Source organism: Panthera pardus, unplaced genomic scaffold, assembly GCF_024362965.1.
Source record: "Panthera pardus isolate Hobbes unplaced genomic scaffold, ASM2436296v1 HiC_scaffold_10, whole genome shotgun sequence".
Classification (NCBI taxonomy): domain Eukaryota; kingdom Metazoa; phylum Chordata; class Mammalia; order Carnivora; family Felidae; genus Panthera; species Panthera pardus.
In genome coordinates this window covers 55,081,111-55,105,151 of record NW_026526655.1, presented here as the reverse complement: position 1 = coordinate 55,105,151, position 24,041 = coordinate 55,081,111, and the positions used below count along the sequence as shown (strand labels likewise).

Here is a 24,041-nt window from a genome sequence, read left to right as displayed (position 1 = left end):
TAAAAGAACCCTAGTAAGCTAATAGTATGGAATTCAAGCTCAGATTTCCTTACCATTTAATGTGACTGACTATGGCCAGGTACACTGAATTCATATAAGTTAAAATGATCAAACATACTGATTACTAAATGCCAAGCAACGTTAGACCCATGCTTGCGAATGTTTTATAGAATTCAAAATGTAGACAGTAACTGGGCGTTGTTTGGTTCTTGCAGCGGTTTTTTGTCCTGGATAATGGCATGTTAAAGTATTCCAAGGCACCACTCGATGTAAGTAGCACACAGGACATGTTTCAAAGATTGTTTTAAAGTGAGTAAACACCACAGTTGTGTAAGCCTTGTGACATAGCTACCAGCTTTGTGCTCTTCTGTGCCTGTAAGATTTAATAAGTTACCGTGCTCACTTCAGCAGCACATATATTAATAAGTTACCAAACTTCCATGTCCCATGGAAGATGTGTTTCATGCTTATGCTCAAGCTAGCATAAAAATCTCAGACGGGAGCATGAAGATTTAATTTAACAATTGTGATGTGTGTTTTTCAAAACAGAAGGTTACACCTAAAAGTGATACACTAATAAAAATCACCCCTTCTGTCTTGGAGAGAAAACCCAAATAGACTTTTTTTTTTCTTATGCATCTCTCAATGAACTATGCTTTATGTGCTTTTTTTGAGATTTAAAGCAACCTTTGTTCTTGTCTATATCCTTTTAAAACCTATCTTATGAACTTCATTTGTGTTTCATGCATCCTTTTATCTTGGGAATCCCAACTCAGTAAAATTATTACAAATTATTTTTCTTTAATATAAGAAGTAGTTGTTTGCATGTAAAACGGGAAAATGCCATCCTTCTTATCATTGTGGTGTAGGAGAAATAACAGAGGGCTCAGATTTCAGTTTTGTCCCCGTCTCTTTCACTGAATCAGCTGTGTGTCCTTGATCAGACAGAGGCAGCCAAGAGGGAGCCCTGGCTGCTCTGTGCTCTCAGTCTCAGCTGCCTGGTTCTGCCTCAGCAGCTGTCTTCTAGTTGATTACTTGGGGATGTTCTGAGTTGTGGGTCAAAGATTGACCATGGTTATTTTAGGAACCACTAAGCCTATCTTTTTTGGGATATAAGCTTTGCAATCTAGAATTATGAAGATTAGCATTATACGTTGTGCTAGAGACAGGACTAAGAAATGAATAGTCTTAGGTGCCTGGCTGGCTCAATTCGAAGGGCGTGCAACTCTTGATCTCAGGTCATGAGTTCAAACCCTCGCTGGGTGTAGAGATTACTAAAAACAAATAAACTAAAAAAAAAAAAAAGAGAAAAGAAAAGAAAAATAAATGAATAGTCTTGTTTATTGAAATTGGTGTGAAGAAGTCACAGAAACTTCACCTGTCCTCAGATTAAGGACCTTAACCTCAGAACCTTAACCATTTTTCTTTGTGTAAATAAGGTGTGGTATTCCCTTTCCCAAAGATAAATTAAAGATTACATTAAGCTCATTTCAGTACAGAAACACATCAAATCATATATCCTTCTAGCCTATTTACTAGTCTTCTGACTTCAGATTCAAAAGGGGAAGGTCCATGGAAGCATTGATGTTGGACTCTCGGTCATGTCAATTAAAAAGAAAGCTCGGAGAATAGACCTTGACACAGAAGAGCATATCTACCATTTGAAGGTAAAGTCACTTCTCAATAGTTTTTCTGCCTTTATCAGGGGAATTCACTTGCCTGTGCCAGTGGTAAACAGGAGATTGGTTTCACCATTACCATCTCCTCTTGTTCATTGTTTTAGGTGAAATCCCAGGACTGGTTTGATGCATGGGTCTCCAAATTGCGCCATCATCGATTGTATCGGCAGAATGAAATTGTCAGATCACCAAGAGATGCTAGTTTTCACATATTTCCTTCAACCTCCACAGCTGAATCCTCACCAGCTGCTAATGTTTCTGTTGTGGATGGAAAGGTACGACTCTGTTATATAAAAATCAGCCCAGAAATTGCTTGGAAAATTATGTAGGCACATAACTGAGTGTCATTTGACAAACCAGGAAGAGAAGATTTATTTTGTAAACTAACCCTCAAGACAACAGTGACATTTGGCATCAGAGTTAATCACAAGTATAGGTTAGGTAGAATGTGGATCACCAAGAGAATTAGTAGTTACTTTTCCTTTCTATGAATGGACCACATCCTAATTTTATATGGCTTTGTAGGGATATTAGGAAGTAGAGTGAACATTTGGCTAATCAGCCCCTAGAAATTGATATTTTCCTGGCTGGTAATAAGAAGACCACAAAGTTCTGAAAATGAAATTTGCTTCTCTACCTTGAATATATTACATGTGTAATATATTGCATACATGACTCAGAGAGATACCATTGAATTTGCCTGTGAAGTTAAGGTAAGTTGGCTAAAGAATGTGACCATAATATATATAGTAGACTATTTGAGTGATTAACCATTGTGTTAAGCATTTGACACTCATCTCTAGTTTTTAATATAGACTAAACTCAGAGACAGTAAAAAATTTTTTCAAAGAAATGACATAACCATTAAACAGCTGAGCCAGAATCCAAATCCTCATCTCTGTGTTTCCAAAGTCAGTGCCCTTTCCACTGTACTAAGTACCAGATTAAGGCAGGCTGAAGTTGTTCTTTGGCCTGTATTAAGAGTTCATATTTTTCATGTGGCTGAAAAGCTAGAGGTGTTGCCTGTTAAAAACTGAAGTGAGGACAAGAGACAGGGAGATGGTTGTTTCTGCCTTTGATTCAGTAATTAAGTTTTCTGAACCATAGCCACATTGCAGTGCCCAGGGGTGTTCCAGCTTCCCACTTGGCACCTGATATTGAGAACACAGACATCTGTGAATGAATAACTGGCTGCCATAAAGATTTGGGTTTAAGAACCTTTCAGTGAAGATTCTGCTTTTCTCTGCTTTCTTATTTAGGGATGTATGTAATATATATCCAAGTGTCCTTAGCAAAACGTTGAAAAACCTCATGGAATCTGCGAGATTACTCAAATCAGATTACATGAAATACTGCTGTATTCACTATTTACTATTTTTTTAAATGTTTTTTATTTATTTTTGAGAGAAAAAGGCAGCGCTCACATGCGTGCCCATGAGTATGAGAGGGGGAGGGGCAGAGAGAGGTGGGGAAAGAGGTATCTGAAGTGGGCTCTGTGCTCACAGCAGAGAGCCCAATGCGGGGCTCAGACTCACAAACCATGAGATCATGACCTGAGCTGAAGTTGGATGCTCAACAGACCAACTAAGCCACCTAGGCACCCTCATTATTTACTATTTCAATGGGAGTCACTTAAGTGATTTTTGTTAAATCCCATTAATTATGTTTCACAAGGCTCTTAAACCTTATTTCATTCTGGTGGTAGCCTTGCCAAGAATTGTTTAACCAACATCTTCCTCCGAGGACCAAGGTATTGGGTTAACCCTCATACTATCCAGTTCTGAAGTGAAAAAGAAGGAGGTCAGAGGGTAGGAAGTAGAGCACTTACTGGATGACCCAACACACAATGACTAAGACTAATGACTCAGGTTTTCCAGGCCCCCTGAGTTCTCACCACAGAATAGAATGAATCCCAGAGTTAGTCCAGACTAAACAAGAATTATATCCCAGATGGATATTTAAAAAATTTTTTAACGTTTATTTATTTCTGAGACAGAGACAGAGCATGAGTAGGGGGAGGGGCAGAGAGAGAGGGAGACACAGAATCCGAAGCAGGCTCCAGGCTCTGAGCTGTCAGCACAGAGCCCGACGTGGGGCTCGAACTCACAAACCATGAGATCATGACCTGAGCCGAAGTTGGTTGCTCAATCGACTGAGCCACCCAGGCGCCCCCAGATGGATATTTTAAAAATATGAACATTTAATCCTTTAAGATGCTTCTGCCTGCATCTTTGGCATAGACTATTGATAAAAGATGTAGTATTTTCATCCCTGTGTTAGTTATTAAATAACTTGGGTGATACCCGAGAATGGAGAACTGAAGCCAGTTCTTCTCCACTGTTTGCCTTGGTATAAGAAGCTCTTTAGCTCTGGTTTTCATAGAAGATCTATTGCTGTAGTTACGAATGACACACCTCTAAGATTGAACTTGGTGAAAGATCTCCGTGACACTTAGCAGAACGCAATAAAGAGTGAAGAGAGTTTTTTGTCACTTGGCTTGCATTCTAAGTATCAAATTATGAGAGTCCTGAACGTTAATTGGTATGTGGCCCCATGTGGGTAATAAATAAGTCTGGGTTTGCTAAATACGTGCATCTTTTGCTTCATGATGATTTAGGACAGACACAATCAATTGTAATTGAATATGAAAGTCAGATATGGAGTTTTGACATTGTTTCAGCTTTTTCAAAAGTAAGTTCCTGCTTTTTCAACTAAGTGCTCACTGAACTCACTGCGTTATCTCCTTACTATACTTCCTGCAACTTCATTTCACATAAAATCCCTTTACGGGAAAGTCTATCAGCTGTAGATAATGATAATTTGCCAATGCTGACTTTTTGTATATTACAGTTTTTAATATGCATTCAAAGCAGTGCGCAGCTGCTGGATGGTGGATAATGCATTTAGGAATCACATGTGGCTGATGAGGCCTTGAGCTGATCATAAGGAAGTAAGAGCTTCTGGAAAGGAAAGGCCTTCACTGATGCATTAGAAGTCCTGTAATAAGGACCCCACGCCCAATACAACTTGCTGAGCAAATTAAATTGTTTGGGAATTTGAGCTGGCAGACCCTTAAGATATGAGATATACATCAGTGTTTTCCCCTCCTCGTATGGTGGAGATAGTGGCTTAATGAGTGTTATCACTTATGAATTTTGGCTTCACTGAGCATGTACACATTTAGCCCCGAAGCTTCCTCCCTATTTCGAGGGTGCCCTTTCTTCTCTTTTTTGATGTCACTTTGGGGATATCTCAAAAATATTGTTTAAATCACTTAAATATACTGTTTCTGCTTAACCATCCATTTCCTCTTGTTCATTGTAGGTGCAAGCAAACAGCTTTCCATGGCAGTCCCCTTTACCATGCAGCAACAGCCTCCCCGCTACCTGCACGACCGGCCAGAGCAAGGTGGCAGCCTGGTTACAGGACTCGGAAGAAATGGACAGGTGTGCAGAAGGTTAGTTCTTGCCCAGGGCAGGCTCTCAGGATAAGCCACGAGAACAGAAACGAAAGAGGTGAACTTGAACTGTGGATGCTGCTCCCTTCCCCCTCCAGCCTCCTTGTTTGCCTCCACCTTTCTAGTTCTTATTTTTCTGCACCAGATCCTTCCCCTTCCCGTGACTCCATCTTCCTACCACCCGTTCATTCTCCTGCACCCTCACAACTACTGAATCTGGTCTCCCCGTTCCCCTGCCTTTCACCCCTTTCCGCTTTGGCCTTGTCACCTCCTTCCTCACCACCAGTCCCCGTCTTTCTTCATTAGCCTCCTACCTGCCCCACCCCACACCCTGGGGGCAATCTCACAGCCCAGTACAGCCCCCAGGGTACCTCCACCCTTGCTCTCGACTGCTGCCAGGTCACTTGTACAGCTTCCTTTGCTACTTCAACTTGTCCTAGAGCAGGTGTATGTCTCCTGACAACCCGCAATAAGTAGCAAAATTATATGGCATTTCCTAGCCACACTTAACCTGTTTTGGTGTTCCACTGTGGGACAGTTATTAACCATTCTGAACATATACACAATTCCCTCACTCTGCCATTGTGGAGCCTCTTAATCTCCAGAAACTTTTCTATTCCCTCGTAATAAGCCTGACTGAGCATTTTGGCCCAAACTGCCACAGACCATTTCCATTCTATGAGATAGTTTTCATTTGACCTAAACTGAGAAAACAAGGATAACATGGCAAGGATTTTATAAAGCTAAATTGATTTAATTTTTAAAAATTATTTTGTGATGATATTGGGCCGAACTTATTTATATTAAATTATTTTCTCTTACGGAATTATGGTGAAAGTAGATGTTGGATTATTTTCTTATGTCCTCATTTAGAAAAACTGAAGTTTGGCAATTCATGTTGATCCCAACCCCCAAAAGTATATATATATTTTTTTGTTCTATGTGTGTGTGAACTCGAAGTCTACAGCATTTTGATTAGCCCTGGACACATCCCATACTCAATCTTTATGTGAAAATATGATTTTACACAGGATGTTATATTCATAAAGTATGTCCAACTGACATTCCATTCAAAGGCTTGTACTTAAATGTATTCACAAAACACACAGATATTCATCTGAGTATATGGTCTTCAGGTTGGGGAAAGAAGCCAAACCTCACTGTCTTAAAACACTGTAGTCTCGCCTCAGCAGTGGTTCTAGATGTTTCCACCTGTCTACTAACTTCACAGTTTTGTAAACATGCGTGGTATTTAACCTGGCTGCCTCCTTTGCCGACAAGATTGACGCCATCCACTGGGGCAAAATCCATTCATCTGACCAAAGTGAAGAGACATTGGCTTTGATGCCAGGAAAGCCCCTGGCTGGTGGGGCAAGAGGGATGCGTTTGTCTCTCTCTGTGCTCTAGAATACTCATGGCCCTTCCCTGTGCCTCCTCTCCTGTCTTGGGGTGCTCCTGCTTCTTCCCACCCTGACTACTCTACCTGTGTCTTCTATCCTGCCTCTCTGTTTCCTTCAGGATTTAGTGCAATAATTACCCCTTCTCTGGGAGACAGCCTTATCTTCCATTCACTTCTACTCTCTGTCTATAGACTCCAGCTTCTCTCCGTAATTTGACGTTTGCCCCTTTTGCTCAATGAAAAAGGCATTCTTAGTAGCAAGAGGTCATCTGATCTCCACTCTGTTCTCAGACCTCATCTCTGACCTGCCCTGTAGGACCTCCTCTGTGAGAACTTCTCCCTGAGACCCCATGAAGTTTTCCTTTTTCTCCAACTGCTCCTTCTCCGTTTCCCTGGATTCTTGTCTGGTCAGCATCAGTTGTGGGGATCGATCAAGGTTCAGTCTTCTGCCTTCGGCATCTGTAATAGTAACTGGTTGACTGGGAGCTCGTTAATGGGCCAGACACTGAACTGGGCACTTTACATACATGGTTTATGTGAATCTTCACAGTAGTACCAGGCAGGAGTTATGAACCATGTGTTTATAGATAGGGAAACCGATGCTTCGAGAGGTCAGATACCTAGCCCGTGTTACACAGCAAATACTTGGGGAGAGCTGGAGGGCTAGGGCAGGCCAACTGGATTCTAACGACTACGCTCTGCACTTCGGAGGTGACAGGCACGTGCATAGTTTCAGCTGGAATCTCTATTTTGATGAGATAGTGGTGATGGTGATGGGAGTGGTGGCGGTGATGGTGATGATGAGAGGGGTTGGTGGCAGTGATAATAGCAGCAGCTAACAGGTATCAGGCTCTTCCTGTGTGACAGGCACTGTCCTAGCTGTTTTGTATGCATCAACTCATTTGATCCTCTCAGAGCCGTTTTACAGATGAGAAAACCTAGATTCAGGGGAATCAACTCACTCCGACCAAGTTCACACAGCTAGCGACGGTGGAATTGGGGTTCAAGCGTGGGTGGTCTGACTCCAGAGCACATGCACCATAACCCTCTAAAAAAGACTGAAAACTGTATAAATCTCAGCTCCTCATCCAGCCTGTTTCGTTCCTGCCGCCTCTCCCCGCCATTGGCTCCGTCTGTGTGTACTCTCTGTCACGCCCCTCCTCGGCCTGTCTGAAACCAGCCTCTGTCTTCTCCTGGCAACAGCCCCAGCTGCTGGGCTCCCCTGTTTTTGTCAGTGCTGCTGTCATAACCACCTCTGAGACCCGAGAGGTTTTTTGACCCTCCCACTCTGTTCATCTAGCCCAAACTCAGTTCTGTTATTTCTTTGAAAACACCCACCCTTCCCCCTGCCCTCATCTGCCCTTCCTCTCAAATTGCTTCCCTCCTCAGACCCACCGTTCACCTAGTCTCTGGCCGGTCAGCAGCCTTCTGGCTGACGTTGTTGTCCTCAGTCTCTAGCTCTGCTGTTCACCTCTCATAGGCTTTTGGGAAATTGCTGTTATTGAACGTGTTAGCAACTCTGGACTGGCATTTCCATGTTTTTTAATGTTTATTATTTATTTTTGAGAGTGAGAGAGAGAGACAGAGTGAAAGCGTGGGAGGGGCAGAGAGAGAGGGATACAGAATCCAAAGCAGGCTCCAGACTCTGAGCTGTCAGCACAGAGCCCGACAAGGGGCTCGAACCCACAAACCGTGAGATCATGACCTGAGCCGAAGTCAGACGCTTAACCTACTGAGCCGCCCAGGCCCCAGGCTGGCATTGAGCAAGCCATTGCACTCAGCCATGAGACATAAATATTACTAATCCCCACTTTGCAGAAGAGGAAAGTGAAATGTGTACAAGTTAAGGAATTTGCTCAAGATCACACAGCTGCCCTGGTGAAGATGTTTGACTAACCCTGAAGCCAGTTCTTTGCCCATGACATACTTCTCCCTTCAAGACTGACATATCTTTAAATAGCTTTTATGCAAAAAAATCCCTTCAAGTGTTTCTCCATGGGCTCTGCAGCCCAAACTACTTAGCCCAGCATTTAACATCTACCCTTCAGGAGTGCCTGGGTGACTCAGACGGTTGAACATCTGACTCTTGATCTCAGCTCAGGTCTTGAGTTCAAGCCCCATCTTGGGCTCTGCACTGGGCATGAAGCCTACTTAAAATAATAATAATAATAATAATAATAACAACAACAACAACAACAACAACAACATCCACCTTTCAGCTTTCAGTCCCTACCTACCCTTTCTACTTTGCTTTCCTTTGGCCCAACTGAACGCATTTGCTATTTCCTGAACGCACTTGCATGTTCCCTCCTCCGTGCTTTGGTGCGCATTGTTCTTTCCCACCTGCAGGGCCCTTTCTGCCCTTCTCCACCTTTCTCTTTTGCTGAATCCTTTCCATCAATCCTCCAGACCCAGAAAAGATTCCAGTCTCTCTTTTAAGTGTGCTCTGACGATATCAAACCATGATAACTCTCTATTTTCTAAATTCCCACAACACTTTTATTTTTAGTCTCTCCTAATCACTTCATAGAGTCCCCAGTATTGAGGTTTATATTTCAAAAATTCATCATGTAACATCTTGAACCCATAATATATCTGATTTATAGTGCTAATACTCAAAGTGGTGAACCGTTCATAGATCTGAACTTACATCAGTCCAGATCTCAATTACGTAAGGGAATTGTTTGGCTCTTGGAAAGCATTTTTCCCCCATGGAAACGAAATGTTAAATTAGTATTCTGTATGCCAGTGTTGAAGATGGATACTTAATAGTTTAACATACAAATTGTTTGCAATTTTTTTTTTTTTAACCAGAATGTAAATTCCATGAATCTTACTTGATTGCTATATTCCCTATACTTAGAACTGTACTGGGTACCCAGTGTCTTCCATCAGTGGTATCTAAATGAAATAATAGGTTGATAACTTTGGATGTACCGTAATTTATTTAAGCATTCCACAGTTGGACGACTTGTTTCTTTTTGGAGCAAGGTAGAACATGATGGGAAAATAAGTACATTGCTAGATATTTAAGTTTTTAACTGTTCACTATCATGAACTATCTCAGCAGTTATTTTCTCAGCATAATTTTCCTTTTCCCCATTGCTAAAATTAGATTTAATCTTAGTTAAAGAAATTTTAGAGATTTCTTTTTTTAAAGATACCTCTGTTGCCTTTGGCAAATCTTTATAATCCTTATGTACATCCAGACTTAGGCAAGCAGTGAAATCCTGCCAAGGAGTTCATCTCTCCCATATTTCGAGCGATAGAAGTGGTGAGGACAGGTGCAGCTTGCTCCAAGTTAAGGCCATGCGGCATGATTAAACACAGTGTGATCAGTACTTTTCTGGGTTTCATAGCGTTTTCCCATCTACCATCTCAGTGGCTACTCTAAAGCAGGAAGGGAAGAGGCGAGTATATTACTGCCACCACTTGGCAGGTGAAGAGACTGCAACCCGGAGATGTCGCCTGAAGCTTAGTTTTAGGTTTCTTGCCTTGAATCACTTTCATTCACGAAGATCTCTTTCCATTCTGTTAGAAAAAGAGTGGATATTATTTTGATGGTTTGAAGCCCCGTTTCCAGATTCCTATGCTACCTCCATACACCGTTTGTGTATAATAATCACACTTAGTAAGAAGCATGGATGTCATATTCACTAGATGGAAGGCTCAATGCATGGATAATGTGAAAAAATGTCCCTGCTAGCATGGTGCTTATGATACAGTTTTGTTCTTTAAAATACAAATTAGGGGTGCCTGGGTGGTTCAGTCAGTTAAGCGTCTGACTCTTGATTTCGATTCAGATCACGATCTCACAATTCGTGGGCTTGAGCCCCATGTCAGGCTCTGCACTGATGGTGCAGAGCCTGCTTGGGATTCTCTTTCTCCCTTTCTCTGCCCCTCCCTTGCTTGTGCTGTCTCTCTCCCAAAATAAATAAATGAACATTAAAAAACATATAAATAAAATGCAAATTAAAATGTAGACCCTTTCTAGCCCATCTCCCTTCTCCTCTTCCCTCTAACCCTCCTTCCTTATTTGCACTACTTTCTTCCCTCTTTCTTTTCCTTTCATGCTCTGTATTTCCTACCCTCCTGAACCAGTGGACCCTTGTTTTCTTCATAGGGAAGAGGATGGGAGCACAAGGGCACGGCCTCCCCTGAAAGTGGTGGCAGGTGCTGTCTTCATCAGTACTCTCCTCCACACATCTCCTCTCTGAAGGAGTTTAAAGGCATTGATGGCCAACGGTTCTCTGAAGAACAACCATTGCCCTTGAGCAGCCCATACTGGGCTCCATGCTCAGGCAGATGCTGTGAAGAAGAGGGTGTGGCCTGGCCCTATTAATTGCTGGTACCCTGCTCTCCATAGAGTGTGCAGTGATTGGGAGTCCTAGAAAGACCCTTGTAGTAGTAGCTCCTCTGGTTTTTTGTGTTTTTAACGTTCATTTATTTTTGAGACAGAGAGAGACAGAGAATGAACAGGGGAGGGTCAGAGAGAGGGAGACACAGAATCTGAAACAGGCTCCGGGCTCTGAGCTGTCAGCACAGAGCCTGACGTGGGGCTCGAACTCACGGACCGCGAGATCACGACCTGAGCCCAAGTCGGCCGCTTAACCGACTGAGCCACCCAGGTGCCCCTAGCTCCTCTGTTTTTATATCCAACAAAAAAGTCAAAAATCCCCCAAACACAACTCCCTGTGTTATTTGGCCCAGCTCATCTTGAGCCATATTTAACAGCAATATTTTGCTGCCTGTACTATATCTGTAAAAATGCAGATCCTTGAGACTTAATGAGAAACAAAGAAAATATAAATGAAATTTCCCACCAAAATTTGACTGACTACATATTCTAACCACTTTATAATATAACAGATTTATAGATGTGTCCTGTTGTGGTCTCTTTATAAACAGTATACGTCCAAAAGTAATCACATAACTACCAGCATGTTCTAAATATTGATAATTGTGTAAGTAATACTAATAACTCAATACTCTTGTACCAAAATTCAATTTTTAAGAGTGATATTTTATTATGCAAATCTTTAAAATTCTCTCTTTTTCAAATATAGCCAAAAATTAAAAATAAAATTAAAAGCCATTTCTTCATTAAACATTCAATAAGCTTCATGCCCAGGTGATTCTCATGCTGCTGGGCCAGGGAACACACTTCGAGAATCTTTGGTTGTGTTTAGTATAACATCCCTCAGAGGTTTTAAAGAAATCATTCATTGCAACATTGTTAGTGATCTAAACCACAGAAAAATATGTCTATCTGACTTTGTATTCCATCTTATTTTCCTGAACTTGACTTTGACTCCATCTAAATTCCAGGTAGCCATCTTGTAAACTATGTTAGGAGCAAGTAGACAGGTTCCTAAGACTAAAACCATACATACAACTGCTGAAGTTCCCTTGAGTGTGCTTCCTATGTAACAAAGGCCACCTGAACAGGAAAGTGAACACACGCAATTTCACTGAGATTGTCGTGGCTAGCTGTTAACTCGTAAGTAGGCATTGACTTCATTTAACCCTCAATGCTTTTAAGGTTCTAATCTGGAGAAGGGTCTGTTTTGTTTCATTTGCCAGTATCATCATTATATGAACATGGTTCTACCTAATCATACTTGCCATAATTTGGATTGACTGTCTTTTATTGCCATCCCTGCCCAGTTCTAACATATTTTTATTTCTGATTTTTCTTAGACCTTGCACACTGCCAGTCAAACCTTGTGGAACTTAGCAAACTCCTGCAAAATTTGGAAATACTTCAGAGAACCCAGTCAGCACCTAACTTTACTGACATGCAGGTAAACATTACCAAAAGGACTTTAAGTCATGAACACAGAATTTTTACTGGATTGTTCTATGAATATATAAGGTAACATTTAAAAGGAAATGACTAATACAGTACAAATTAATCTATATTCTGCAGTTATTCTAATATTTTTGAATTCATGGTGTCATTGTGTTAAGATATCTATTTTGACATCTTAATGTATATTTTATATTTAAGTACAAACTCATAGAAGAAATAAATATGTGAATTATTCTTCCATGTTTATGTCACATTAGAAATGATAGCTTTGAAGATACAACTTAGTCTCAGAATTACTGCCATTTTTTTTATGTAGGAAAAAAATGCTAAAGATCTGTAATCCCGTTTTCCTTTTGTACAGCAGACAGATATATTTTATGATCAAGTTCTTATCTCTGCTTTTTATGCCCACTGTGCGTCAGATATGACTTTCTCTCCTGGCTGGTTTGCTTTAGGGTGGCTAACAAGGATTCTTTACTAACATGCTATGCTCTCTTTGTCTATATTTGTATCATCTGTGTGAACTTAATAATACTTTGTTGCTTTTTAACTATTTGTGTAATGTAGGCTAACTGTGTAGATATTTCAAAGAAAGACAAGCGGGTCACAAGACGATGGAGAACAAAAAGTGTCAGCAAAGATACAAAAATACAACTGCAGGTACAGACTTTTCCTTCATTCATATTTTTATATGATTTTAAGATGTTAGTCTTTATATATCAATTCATGGAAGTTAAGAAGTTTAAAGCAGCTGAAATGCTTTAAAGCCAGGGCTTTACAGATTGAGTTATACTATCTAAAATAGTGAGAAATCTATTCATCTTACTCTGGAATGAGTAAAAATAATTTAAAAGAAAGGTTAAAATGATTTAATAGGACTACAAAATGCCATTTTCCTCCTCACTTATGGCCTTTGAATCATTAAAATGCAATTTAACAAAAAATTACCTTAAAAATCTACGCTAAAAATCCAGTGTGTTGTAATGAGCACTCATTTATATACACTTGATCTTAAAAGAGCCTTTTATGTATTAGCTTTATCCAAAATTTTATGTATCAATAAAAAAGGATGAGGTCTGCAAAAGATTGGAAGTCAACAAACTCAGGCTCTAGTGTAATCACTGTGATTTCCTGGCAGTATAATCTCGTGCATTTCTATTAAATTTTCTAGGTTTCCATTTGCTCCCGGGTAAAGTGATGGAGTTAACTTAATTATCTCTGAATTCCTTTTCAACTCTAAAATTCTATGATTTGTCAAACAGAGGTATTATTTGACGATCAACAATCACTTTTAAAATCTGAATCATGAAAGTCTTAATGACTCATGATAAATTTACTTGAAATTTATTGTAAATAAGTTATTTATTTGAATGAGTAGTTTAAAATTTTTCAAGTAAGAACATCTTATGTTATTGCATTGAAGTGATATGAAATATGGTAAATGCCTAAAACCTCTTGTGTCATAATCATATTATTTTCAGATCTTTAAACCAGAATGTTTACTATTCTGATCCTAGCTATATATTATCTAAAAAACTCTTGCCCAACAATCAAAATCAGACTTAGGATTTTGCTTTTCTTTTTATTACACCATAAATCAATTTTTGGTGTATTCTAAATATTCTAATAAAAGGTAAAAGGAACTGCTTTCCAGAAATCTTCAGTGTCTTCTGAGTGAATAATAATTCTTTAATTCTGACCATATTGATATTCTTTGTGTTGTGTGTAAGTAACAAACTCTTTGGTGCTTTGCTTGCTAATGTGATATATTTGAAAATAAATTTTCACAAGCACTAAAGATTCATGGTTTTTTTAGTTAGACTGTCCACATTCTATGAACACAATTTATTGTGTTCCTTTATTCAGTATGTTTTTGTGTGTTTTCTATTCAGAACGTTAATACTGTAGAAGACATATGTGCCAGATGACTTCACCAAAAATTTACCTCAAATCGCTTTTGGCAGTTTCATTTGCTTTGAGTACGTGATTGCCTAGTTTTGTGGGGCTTTTTAAAACATGTTATCTATGGTTCTCATAGCCAAGAAAGAAAGAACCATTATAAAAATAATTGAAGAAGGCCGCATCATATGAACGTATACATTTGTAGACAGATATTGTTTCGATCTCGTTTTTATGAGGTATGCCATTGAACACATTGCTGTTCACAGCCGTTGCCTTGAAGAGGCTGGCTGGTCCTCAGAGAGTCTGAGCGGGATGCCCGTGGCTGCCCTGCCGTGGCCGTGAGGCTCACCGTGGTCCCTATATCTCTCGGTTTTTCCTGGAGGAAACAGAATGCAACTCTGAATAGCACTTCTAGTCACAGGCTGTGCTTTTCTGTATGAGGAGAGTTTATGAAGATTTTTTTGAGTCATCGGAAGCAATTGGTCAAAAAGCAGGAAAATATTCTTCATTCGTACTTCTGCCGCATATTGGGGTAGTTTGCTTTTAAATGTTTATTTATGCTTTGTTTTTGTTCTGCCAAAGAGTAACAAAATGGCCCTTGTGATTCCAGTTCAATTATTTTTGAGGGAAACTGAAACCACTTCATCCCCACACTCAAAGAAAACGTTAAACTTTCAAAAGTAGAAGATTCCGTTCTGACTCCAAGTGGAAATCACTAGGCCTGGAGGTGGCAGTGAGCTATTTATTACTCCCAGAGAAACCCTGCGCTCAGTTAGATTGCTAAAACAAAAGGTATTGTAGAGTGAATGCTGCAGAATTTGGGACTGTCCCTGCACCTATGCTGCTTACCCAAACCAGCAGGCCTTCTAGCTTTTTTTTAATTTTTTTTCACATTTATTTATTTTTGAGAGACAGAGAGAGGCAGAGCATGAGCAGGGGAGGGGGAGAGAGAGAGAGAGAGAGAGAGAGGAGAGAGAGAGAGAGAGATACAGAATCCGAAGCAGGCTCCAGGCTCTGAGCTGTTTGTTACCACAGAGCCTGACGCGGGGCTCAAACCCACGAACTGCGAGACTGTGACCTGAGCCAAAGTCGGATGCTCAACCAACTGAGCCACCCAGGCGCCCCTGGGTGCTCATTCTTTATTAACAGGAAGTTAGTTGAAAGTTTCTCCAACATACACACTTGGCTAGGAAACCATAAAATTAGCCGGGGATGCCTATGACCAATGTAAATGTCTTTACTCGTCATTGTTTTACTTACAGAAAGACATAGCATTTATCTTTATTTAGTGGATGAAACATACCTACCACCTTCTCCCACCCTAGTATACAGGTTGTTCCCTCCTTGATCACAGGAGCCGAGGGCAAGTGTTTATTTTGAGCCCACTGTCATCTCCCTTCTTGAACCACTTTCTCTGTGTCATGGTGGCAGCCAATGTGAGAGGCTTTGTAGGGAGTGGCTCGTTTTTCAGCCCCTCTGTTGTTTGTAACTTGTGGTGCACCAGCCCTTTGTGGAGGAACCTCGACGGCCTGGTGGTGGTAATGGTGCTTTTTGTCACTGCTGCTGTTGTTATTGGTACTGTCGCACTGACCTTTGTATTCAGCATTCTGCAGTAGTTGTTGTTTTGAAATGATTATAAGATAGGTCATTTAGAAAACTGACCTCGGGAAAGTAACAGTGAAGAACATGTTATACTGTATGTTCGGGATCTTATTCTTCACATAGGTTAGGTTGTGCTATTGATTTGAATATGAAGGTTAAATGTTGGATCTGTATGGCCGTATTTCTACTAGAAGCTGTTGAGAAGCTAGCCTCAGAAATCCTTCATGTGATTCATCGAAGGCATTTTTTCTGGAAGGCTCTGTGGAGATTACCTTTTAGAAAAAAGACTTCTCCCAAACTTCAGGTTTTGGGTTCTAATAAAAATCTCATTATAACCATCACACTGTAACAGTTTGGCTGTTTTCAATGAGGTAGAGGATGGCGAGAAGGGACTGGTTTGTGAAGGGTTGCCACAAACCCGAGAGCTGCTGGGTTTCCTGCATGACTAATCGCACAAATTAATACCAGATCCCTAGTTGTTGGAGAGAATGAGGACTAGCAGGAAGCATGGAGAGTAGCAGATAAAGGATCTGTTGTCATTCATGTGTAGCTGTCCTAGATCTCACAGGTGCTCAAATTATACTGAAGGGTAAAAATGAGTTCTTCCTCCTTTTACTTACTACATGAAAGATGAAGGGGTTCTGTATAGAAACCTTTTTGTGGAAAGCACATTATACAGGCATATGTGTATCCAATAAACATACACGTAATGCATGCAGAAGATTTATGAACGTGGAAGAGAAATGGGAATGTCACGTGGAAACTTCGAAGAGGATTAGAGAGATAAAAATTTAAAATATTTTTCTGTTGTTCCAAAAAGGCTTAAGCAGTCATACTGCTTTTCCTTAATCTGCACTGTTAGCTGGTATTAAGTCCCTCTCGGGTCACTGGAATTGAAATTACTGCTCACAATCACGAAGAGTGACGGTCTGTCAGATGGATGCAGACTTGAGTGGTTAGAAGGAAATATCATTCTCCCATAATCCTGGCCACCAAAAAGAGACAGAAAAGAAAGCTCCCGTATTCTTCTACTAGTTCATGCATAGATGCACATCACTAAATGAAACCCACGCTTTCAGGTTTCCATAGTTGATTTTTGTAAGCACTGTGCCAACACACTGAGGACATTGAGTGTTGTTGTGTTATGTTGTGTTGTTTGTTTGTTTTTTCTCTATGCTGTGGGGACTGGCTTCCTCCTTGAAAAATTCTCCAACCTGAAAATCCCAACACCATTCCTAATGTTGAATCCCAGTGAGCTTTCTAGTAGGGGAATAAATGGGAAGCTGAAGATTCCTGGTACCCTTGCTTGTGTACTTTTCCTCCCAGCAAGGAACAAAAAAAAAATTCTGCCTGGCTGACGGGAGACTCCCATTACAACTTGTTGGTTTTGGCCTTTGCACATTATTTATTTAATCATTTTTCCTGAACTTAGGTTCATCTTTGCTTCCATTGATTGGAAATGCCGTTGATTTCATACAACGTGACGTTGCATGGGTAAAACAATATGCGCATTTATTTTACCTTAAAATCACAAGCTGTTCATCACTTCATAATTTCCCATATCCCTTTGGGGTGGGGTTATATTCAGCAACTAGACTTAAACGTTTAGCGGTTCTGCAATGAAAACAACGAACTTTGGGGAGCCTGGGTGGCTCAGTCTGTTGAGCGTCCAACTTCGGCTCAGGTCATGATCTCGCGGTTTGTGAGTTCGAGCCCCACGTCAGGCTCTAGCTTGGTGCCTGGAGCCTGCTTCAGATTCTGTCTCCCTCTCTCTCTCTGCCCCTCCTCCACTTGCGCTCTGTCTCTCTCTGTCTCTCAAAAATGAATAAATGTAAAAAAAAGCCAAAAAACTTTTCTCACAGCATTATGAATGCCCCTTCGAGCACTTGTCAGGGCTACGATTTAGGACAAGTCAACTCCACTTAAAAACTCTCCCTTTCCCTTGTCTGATTATCTCTCACCCTCCTGTATCCTGTCCTCTCCTCCCCCCCCACCGTCCGCCACTGTGTCTTCCCCTCCCCACTCCCCGTGTCCTCCTCCCCCCCCCCCCCCCCACCGCGGCCTCTCCTCCCTCCTCTTCTCTCATTCACTGTCAGGAAGGGCCATCTGCGAAGGGCCAGTTCAGCACCACTCGGCGCCGGCAGAGGCTAGCGGCAGCAGTGGCTACAACAGTGAGTGGATTTCAATCTCAAGTGGACATTTAATAAGAATGAGAAACTGTCCAAGCGTCACCTTCCCTGTCCCAGTGGTGCCCCTTCTGTGTAGCGGCATCAACTGTAACCCACTCCCGTGCTGGCCTAGCTTTTGCATGCTCTCTGGCTGTCTCTGCATGGCAGGTGTCGCACATGGGTATTCGTGTTTGCGATGGAAAACTACTCCCTGATCCAGTTCTTCAACTGTCCGTGTAAGAAACCATGTAAATTCAAGGTTGCAAAACTGAGTAACCTGTTACTGATACGGAATTTCCTAAAATGATATTGTTATCTATCTATGTATTTATTTATGTTTTTTATTTATTTTTTATTTCTTGGTCATACTGATATCAGAACCCCTGCTAACTGATTTCTGTTTTTCTAAGAAAAGTCATGTTACTACAGACATAAATTGTGCTTTTTTTTGTAGCATTGTGACTATTTGAAAAGGATGTGAGAATAAAGAAAAGAGAGGGTAAGAAAAGGTGAATTTTGATGTCATTTCTAAATGGCTACCCAAATTACACCTAGCGAGGGAAAATTGTTTTCTGGAAAGATTATTGAGCTGAAAATCAGAAAATACAGTGTGGAAAGGAGAAAACTACAAAGTTAAATAGTGCTTAATATACATATATAGAGACAGGTTGGTTTGTTTTGGTTTTAAGAGAAAATACGATGGGTATTAGGAGGATAGAGTAAGTATTGAAACAGATAAGGCAAATAACCAAAATTTTAAATTGAGTAGAAGCTGTTTAGAATAGTGAATGGTGCATTCTGAATAGAAAATAGACTATGTAAATACAAGAACCCTTTGCTGGATAAAAGCATATCATAATATTTGCTTACTCCTGACATCCTGTCAACTTTTTAAAATACAGAATACTGAGTTCATAGCAATCATGGATGTTAGGTTTTTCTGGCTATTAGGTAATATTTTCTGAATTAACAATAGTCTTGCCCTTGCTGATGGTGGAATATACTTGAAGGCTAGAATTGCTGAAAAACATGAAAAGGTTTTGGTTGCATTGTAAGAGACTGGATAGTCATGCAAGGATTGTTGGTTTTCTATTTTTGATTAATAACTGACTCCTGCCTTATATCTGGGTGCTTAGCTGGATCTTTTGAGAGATAGAATTGCTTTTGATTATGAAATGAACCAGTGGCGGGGCGCCTGGGTGGCTCAGTCGGTTAAGCGTCCGACTTCAGCTCAGGTCACGGTCTCACGGTCCGTGAGTTCGAGCCCCGCGTTGGGCTCTGGGCTGATGGCTCAGAGCCTGGAGCCTGCTTCCGATTCTGTGTCTCCCTCTCTCTCTGCCCCTCCCCCGTTCATGCTCTGTCTCTCTCTGTCTCAAAAATAAATAAACGTTAAAAAAAATTAAAAAAAAAAAAAAAAGAAATGAACCAGTGGCTTGGAGTTTATCAGGGAATTGATTCTTAAACTCAGTTTTGTGAACATTTAAACAAATCAGTGAAACTGATATATGATTAATCTATATCTTATGCATGTATGCATAATATGTGACACCATAACAGATTACTACAATAGAAAAATGTAAAATTAGGTAAATAGTTCTTAATCTTTCATTTATAAAATTCAGAAATCCAGATGATTATCAGAGAGAGAACAGTACCTCAGTATGGAAAGGAAAGGTCAGTCCTCTTGTGAAAATACCTGTGGTTCCTTAAATAATGTCCTTCAAGAAAGCATGCAGGGAAGTGATTGTGTTTCTACTGTGTTCATCTTTTTAACTGCAGATATATATATATATATATATATATATATATATATATATATATATATCCATCCCAGTTTTCTTATACTCACTATATATATATATACATATATATAGTGAGTATAAGAAAACTGGGATTAGAACCTATTTGAATAGAATGGGAAACAGAAAAGAAAAAGCTTTTAAAAGCGGAGAGTATTAACGCCCACCTCTCAGGGTAGCAGTGACCACAGAAGTTAAGAATAACTTCCAATAATTCCAAGCATCAAATGACAAAAGCTGGCGACATTTAGTAATTATTCAGAAATAAAGGGAGGAAATAGTTACTCTAAACCTTGTAGGATTTATAGCTTTGACTCCATAGCAAAGTATAACACCATCTAGCGGAACCTTCAGCTTGCTCCCTTGGCCCCCTCATTTATATCTCAAGTGATCTGATGCTGGTGACTCTTAGTCAATGTTCCTCTGAATTCCCTGTCTTCCCTCTTCCCAGCACTAACTCATCCTATACATTTTGAGCGTGTCCTATTTTACCTAGAATTCTTCCAAATGACCCCTAGCTACTTACTCTCCCTCAGAGAGAAGGAGACCCATTCAAGTGTGTGGGGCCGCTGAGATTGCTCCCAAAGAAAAGTATACCCAAAGGAGATGTTTCAGAGATGTATTCTTGTTGGTTCCTAACACTGGAACTTGAAATGGTTCACTTATCACATCAGCCAGACCCAACAGAACAGGAGTTTGGGAAAAGAGACACACTGGCCCCTCCCCTCAGAAGAACACCGAGGGCCCCCAATGCGATCAGTTCTCCACCCGAGGCTCCCTGTATGCATGAGGCAGAGGAAGGACAGCAGGACACTTTCCACATTTGCTTCATCAGTTGTATATGCTTAGGATCTTAGACTGTGTCTTCCTTTCCTCAGTCATGTTTACCATTGCTGTTGTTCTGCTATCGGTCATTTCTCTTTTAACTTCTTTACAGACAGGTGTTCAAAGTACCTCCTAACACCCCCATTCCAAACTGCAGTTAGCTGGTACCAGAATGTTCCAGGATTTGGCTTCTTCCCCAGCACAGGATCTCAGGGAAGGCTTGGACTTCTTTCCTGAGCAGGGTGTAAAGTCTGCAGCCAGCACTGAGGATTCTGGGGCACAAACCATGAGACCTGTCGACAGCTCCCATCCCAGCCATCACTGACAGAAGACCTAGCTACCACTTCAGTTTCTGAATCCCATAATACTCAAATTGATGAACACAAAACTGAAGGGGCTGAAGAGGCATTCAGTTAGAGTTAGATTAATGCATCTCCATTTGTATTCTCAATTTCACATCATGAATGCTTCAGTTAAAATGTCCATTCCGTATACTTCTTTTAACAAAAAGAGTACCAATATAAACATTTTCAGCCAGAAGTATATAAAAATTAGGTTCAGTTTCCCAGGGAACTGTCTGATTGCAGTTGGAATGGAGCATTCTGAGTGCTTTTCCCTGGGGGCTATATACAAGATCATTTTTACTGTTTGCTTTTTAGGTGTTTTTGTTTGTTTCATTTTGACGGCTTAAATTACCAATTTAAACTTCCATTATGTTCAAGAAAATAAATGTGTAATGTGTTTTTCTTCTCAGCATCTTATTCCAACTTTTAATAGACAGGACATTATCTCAGGGACAAGTCTGAGCCCTCACTAGAATGTCTGGGCCTTTATTGCATTGTGGCCTCCACTGGCCTCCCTGCCTCCCCTCCTATTTCATGCCAGTCCTTGGAGTGTTGAGGGCACCTGGATGCAAACAGAACCCTTTTCCATGATCCTCAATGCGTTTCATTCCCCATCACCAAACACCACCATTTCTTTTTCTTAAGTGCTCTTCTAGATCTTTGTGTCCGGAAACCATCTCCTTAAATCTGAACACTCCCCGGTCTACCCATTTGCTCAAGTCACAGTTTCTCCCCATGACTTCCTGATCTCCACCAGCCTTCCCATGGATTCTCTGTGTCCCTCCCAGAGGGCTATGGGCTTACTGCTCTTTCTGGATTTAGCATCCTCACAGTTAAGGTCAGAAATGCCCTTCATCTATCTTTGAATATTCTTCTACATCCTGTAGAGACATCCCCAAAAGACCTCAGTCATTATCACAGAGTTGCCTGCACAGGTTTCTAGCACATTATGGAACCCAAGGATTCTATTTTCTCAAATGGCTTCTCTGCCACTTTTATGTCTCTTCTCTGGAATAACCAGGAATTCTGATCCTGCCGAGATAAACCAGTTGTAGATGTGTCCCAACCCAGTGTAGCCAAGGTCCCCATGAAGGATAAAGTAGAGCTACTTGGTAATTCCAGGTACCAGATGCTTTGGATATTATATATGAATGTGCTTAGCTTAGCTGAGTTTAGGGAGAAAGCTTCATGCCCACTTCCTTCCCCAGTAAGTTTTGGATATCCTTTGAGATAACAACTCCTTGCCACTGCCATGGCAAAGCTACATGCAAAGGACCCCCTCCAGTCCCAGCTGCCCTCACACAGGGCCACAGACTGCCGTTCAGCCTAGGTTTTTTGGTTTGCTCCTTGTCTTCCATCTATCCTCTGTATCCTCAGTACACATGCACATGCTCCTTTTCCCGTCCTCTCTTCTCCTTTTTTCTGTCTCACGCTCTCCATCTCTCCCTCCCTCCCTCCCTCCCTCCCTCTCCCCCACTGTCTCTCATTTTCTGTCAAGAACTTTAAAGCTAAATCAAAATGTGAAAAAAAGGAAGTGGCTCTGATATACATATACATCAGACAAGCATATTTCCTGTTAGCTAGAAGGTGTGAACTACCCCTTAATTTGTTTGAAATTCAGCTCTTGGAGGAGTCTAAAGAATGATTCTTGAAGAAATCTGAATGAACATCTGTGCAGTAAGAATTAGGGGAGATTACTGGTGATCTGATTTACGGTAGGAATTGGTATTCTCATTTTCTAAGAATGTTTGGCCTATAGCATTTGTAATAGTCAGGTATAACCTTCCAGAAGGAGAGGGAAAGGTGCTTTGTCCCCACGCATCAGAAGGCTAGCCCAGATCCAGCATGAGCAAGAAAGTACCTCTAGCCATTTGGGAAAATCTATAGTAATATGACTTTTTTTACTTAATGTTTTTCAATATTGGCCAGTTCGTAAGCCACATTCATATGTGTAACAGTGTTGTATGTGACAAAGGGAAACTACAGTAATTTATTTCACTTACAAATATATTTGTAATAAATCAATTTCACTTACAAATATATTTTATATATAATATATATTTTACTTACAAATATATTTTAATAAATCAATTTCAAATTTATTTGCGTCCCTTTAAGCCATTATTGTATTTACTATTAAACTTATTTATGTTTCGTCTGATGGCCATGGAGCAAGTAAATCTTTCTATCTAGGTGCCTCTTGAATTTTTACCTGTTCCGTAAGCTCCTGTTCCGGGCCCAGAAACAAGTGAGCATAAAAAGCCCTGTGACACGAGTACCCAGACTTTGTAAGAGAGTTCAGGCTACTGTTTCCTGCCAGCAGTTTTTTAGACACAACTGTATCGATGCCTGTCCTTCCTGTCATTCTGTAGCCGTCTGTCCCTGTAACGGGGAGAGGCCAGTGAGTCCACGGGCAGTACCACCTCAACCACGGGGAGTGAGGCTCTTTCCCACCGCAGCCACCTGCAAATTAAATGAGTCCTGAGTGTCTCTGCGTGTATCGTTGGAGAGGCATCTAGTATTTTGAAGAAGGGAAGAGATCTTTCCTGTGTAAGAGAATGTGGAACATGTACGGTTGCTCTTTTCTAACTGGTGTCTTGCCCTCTCAGGTCCCTTTCAGTGCTACCATGTCGCCAGTTCGCTTGCATTCCTCCAACCCCAACCTGTGTGCAGATATCGAGTTTCAGACTCCCCCTAGTCACCTCACAGACCCTCTGGAAAGCTCAACGGATTATACAAAGCTTCAAGAAGAATTTTGTCTAATTGCACAGAAAGGTAACAACAAACATAACGTGCCCTTTATAGAAGCTCTCTTCTTTGGTGAGAGATCACCATTTACTCTCTCATCCTTGCCTAGGTGGTCATGGTAGAAAGATTAAATAGTGCATATACTGATTGGAGTTCTATATAAAGAATGCAGTGGGGTATCATGCCTGCCTCTTGGGAGTACATGCATCATAGGTTTACAGTTTTGACTGAACAAAGAAAAGTGTCATGAGTGGGGAGAAAAAGGAGGAAAGACAGAAAGTTTTTCTAGGTAGGCCACCAGGACAC

The 24,041-nt window shown here is 40.8% G+C and overlaps 1 protein-coding gene across 12 annotated transcripts in view; it reads left to right on the top strand.

The window, feature by feature from the left end:
* Nucleotides 1-24,041, top strand: part of OSBPL6 (oxysterol binding protein like 6) — a 213,768-nt gene that overhangs the window by 151,508 nt on the left and 38,219 nt on the right. For 6 of the 12 annotated variants that reach the window (XM_053907327.1, XM_053907325.1, XM_053907316.1 and 3 more), the window contains exons 5-12: nt 216-269; nt 1,554-1,667; nt 1,784-1,954; nt 5,004-5,136; nt 12,236-12,339; nt 12,915-13,007; nt 17,948-18,022; nt 23,597-23,762. In XM_053907327.1, the coding sequence (XP_053763302.1) occupies nt 216-269; nt 1,554-1,667; nt 1,784-1,954; nt 5,004-5,136; nt 12,236-12,339; nt 12,915-13,007; nt 17,948-18,022; nt 23,597-23,762 (910 nt within the window). The remainder of the gene's footprint in view (nt 1-215; nt 270-1,553; nt 1,668-1,783; nt 1,955-5,003; nt 5,137-12,235; nt 12,340-12,914; nt 13,008-17,947; nt 18,023-23,596; nt 23,763-24,041) is intronic. The other 6 variants (XM_053907334.1, XM_053907330.1, XM_053907347.1 and 3 more) reach the window with 3 other exon arrangements.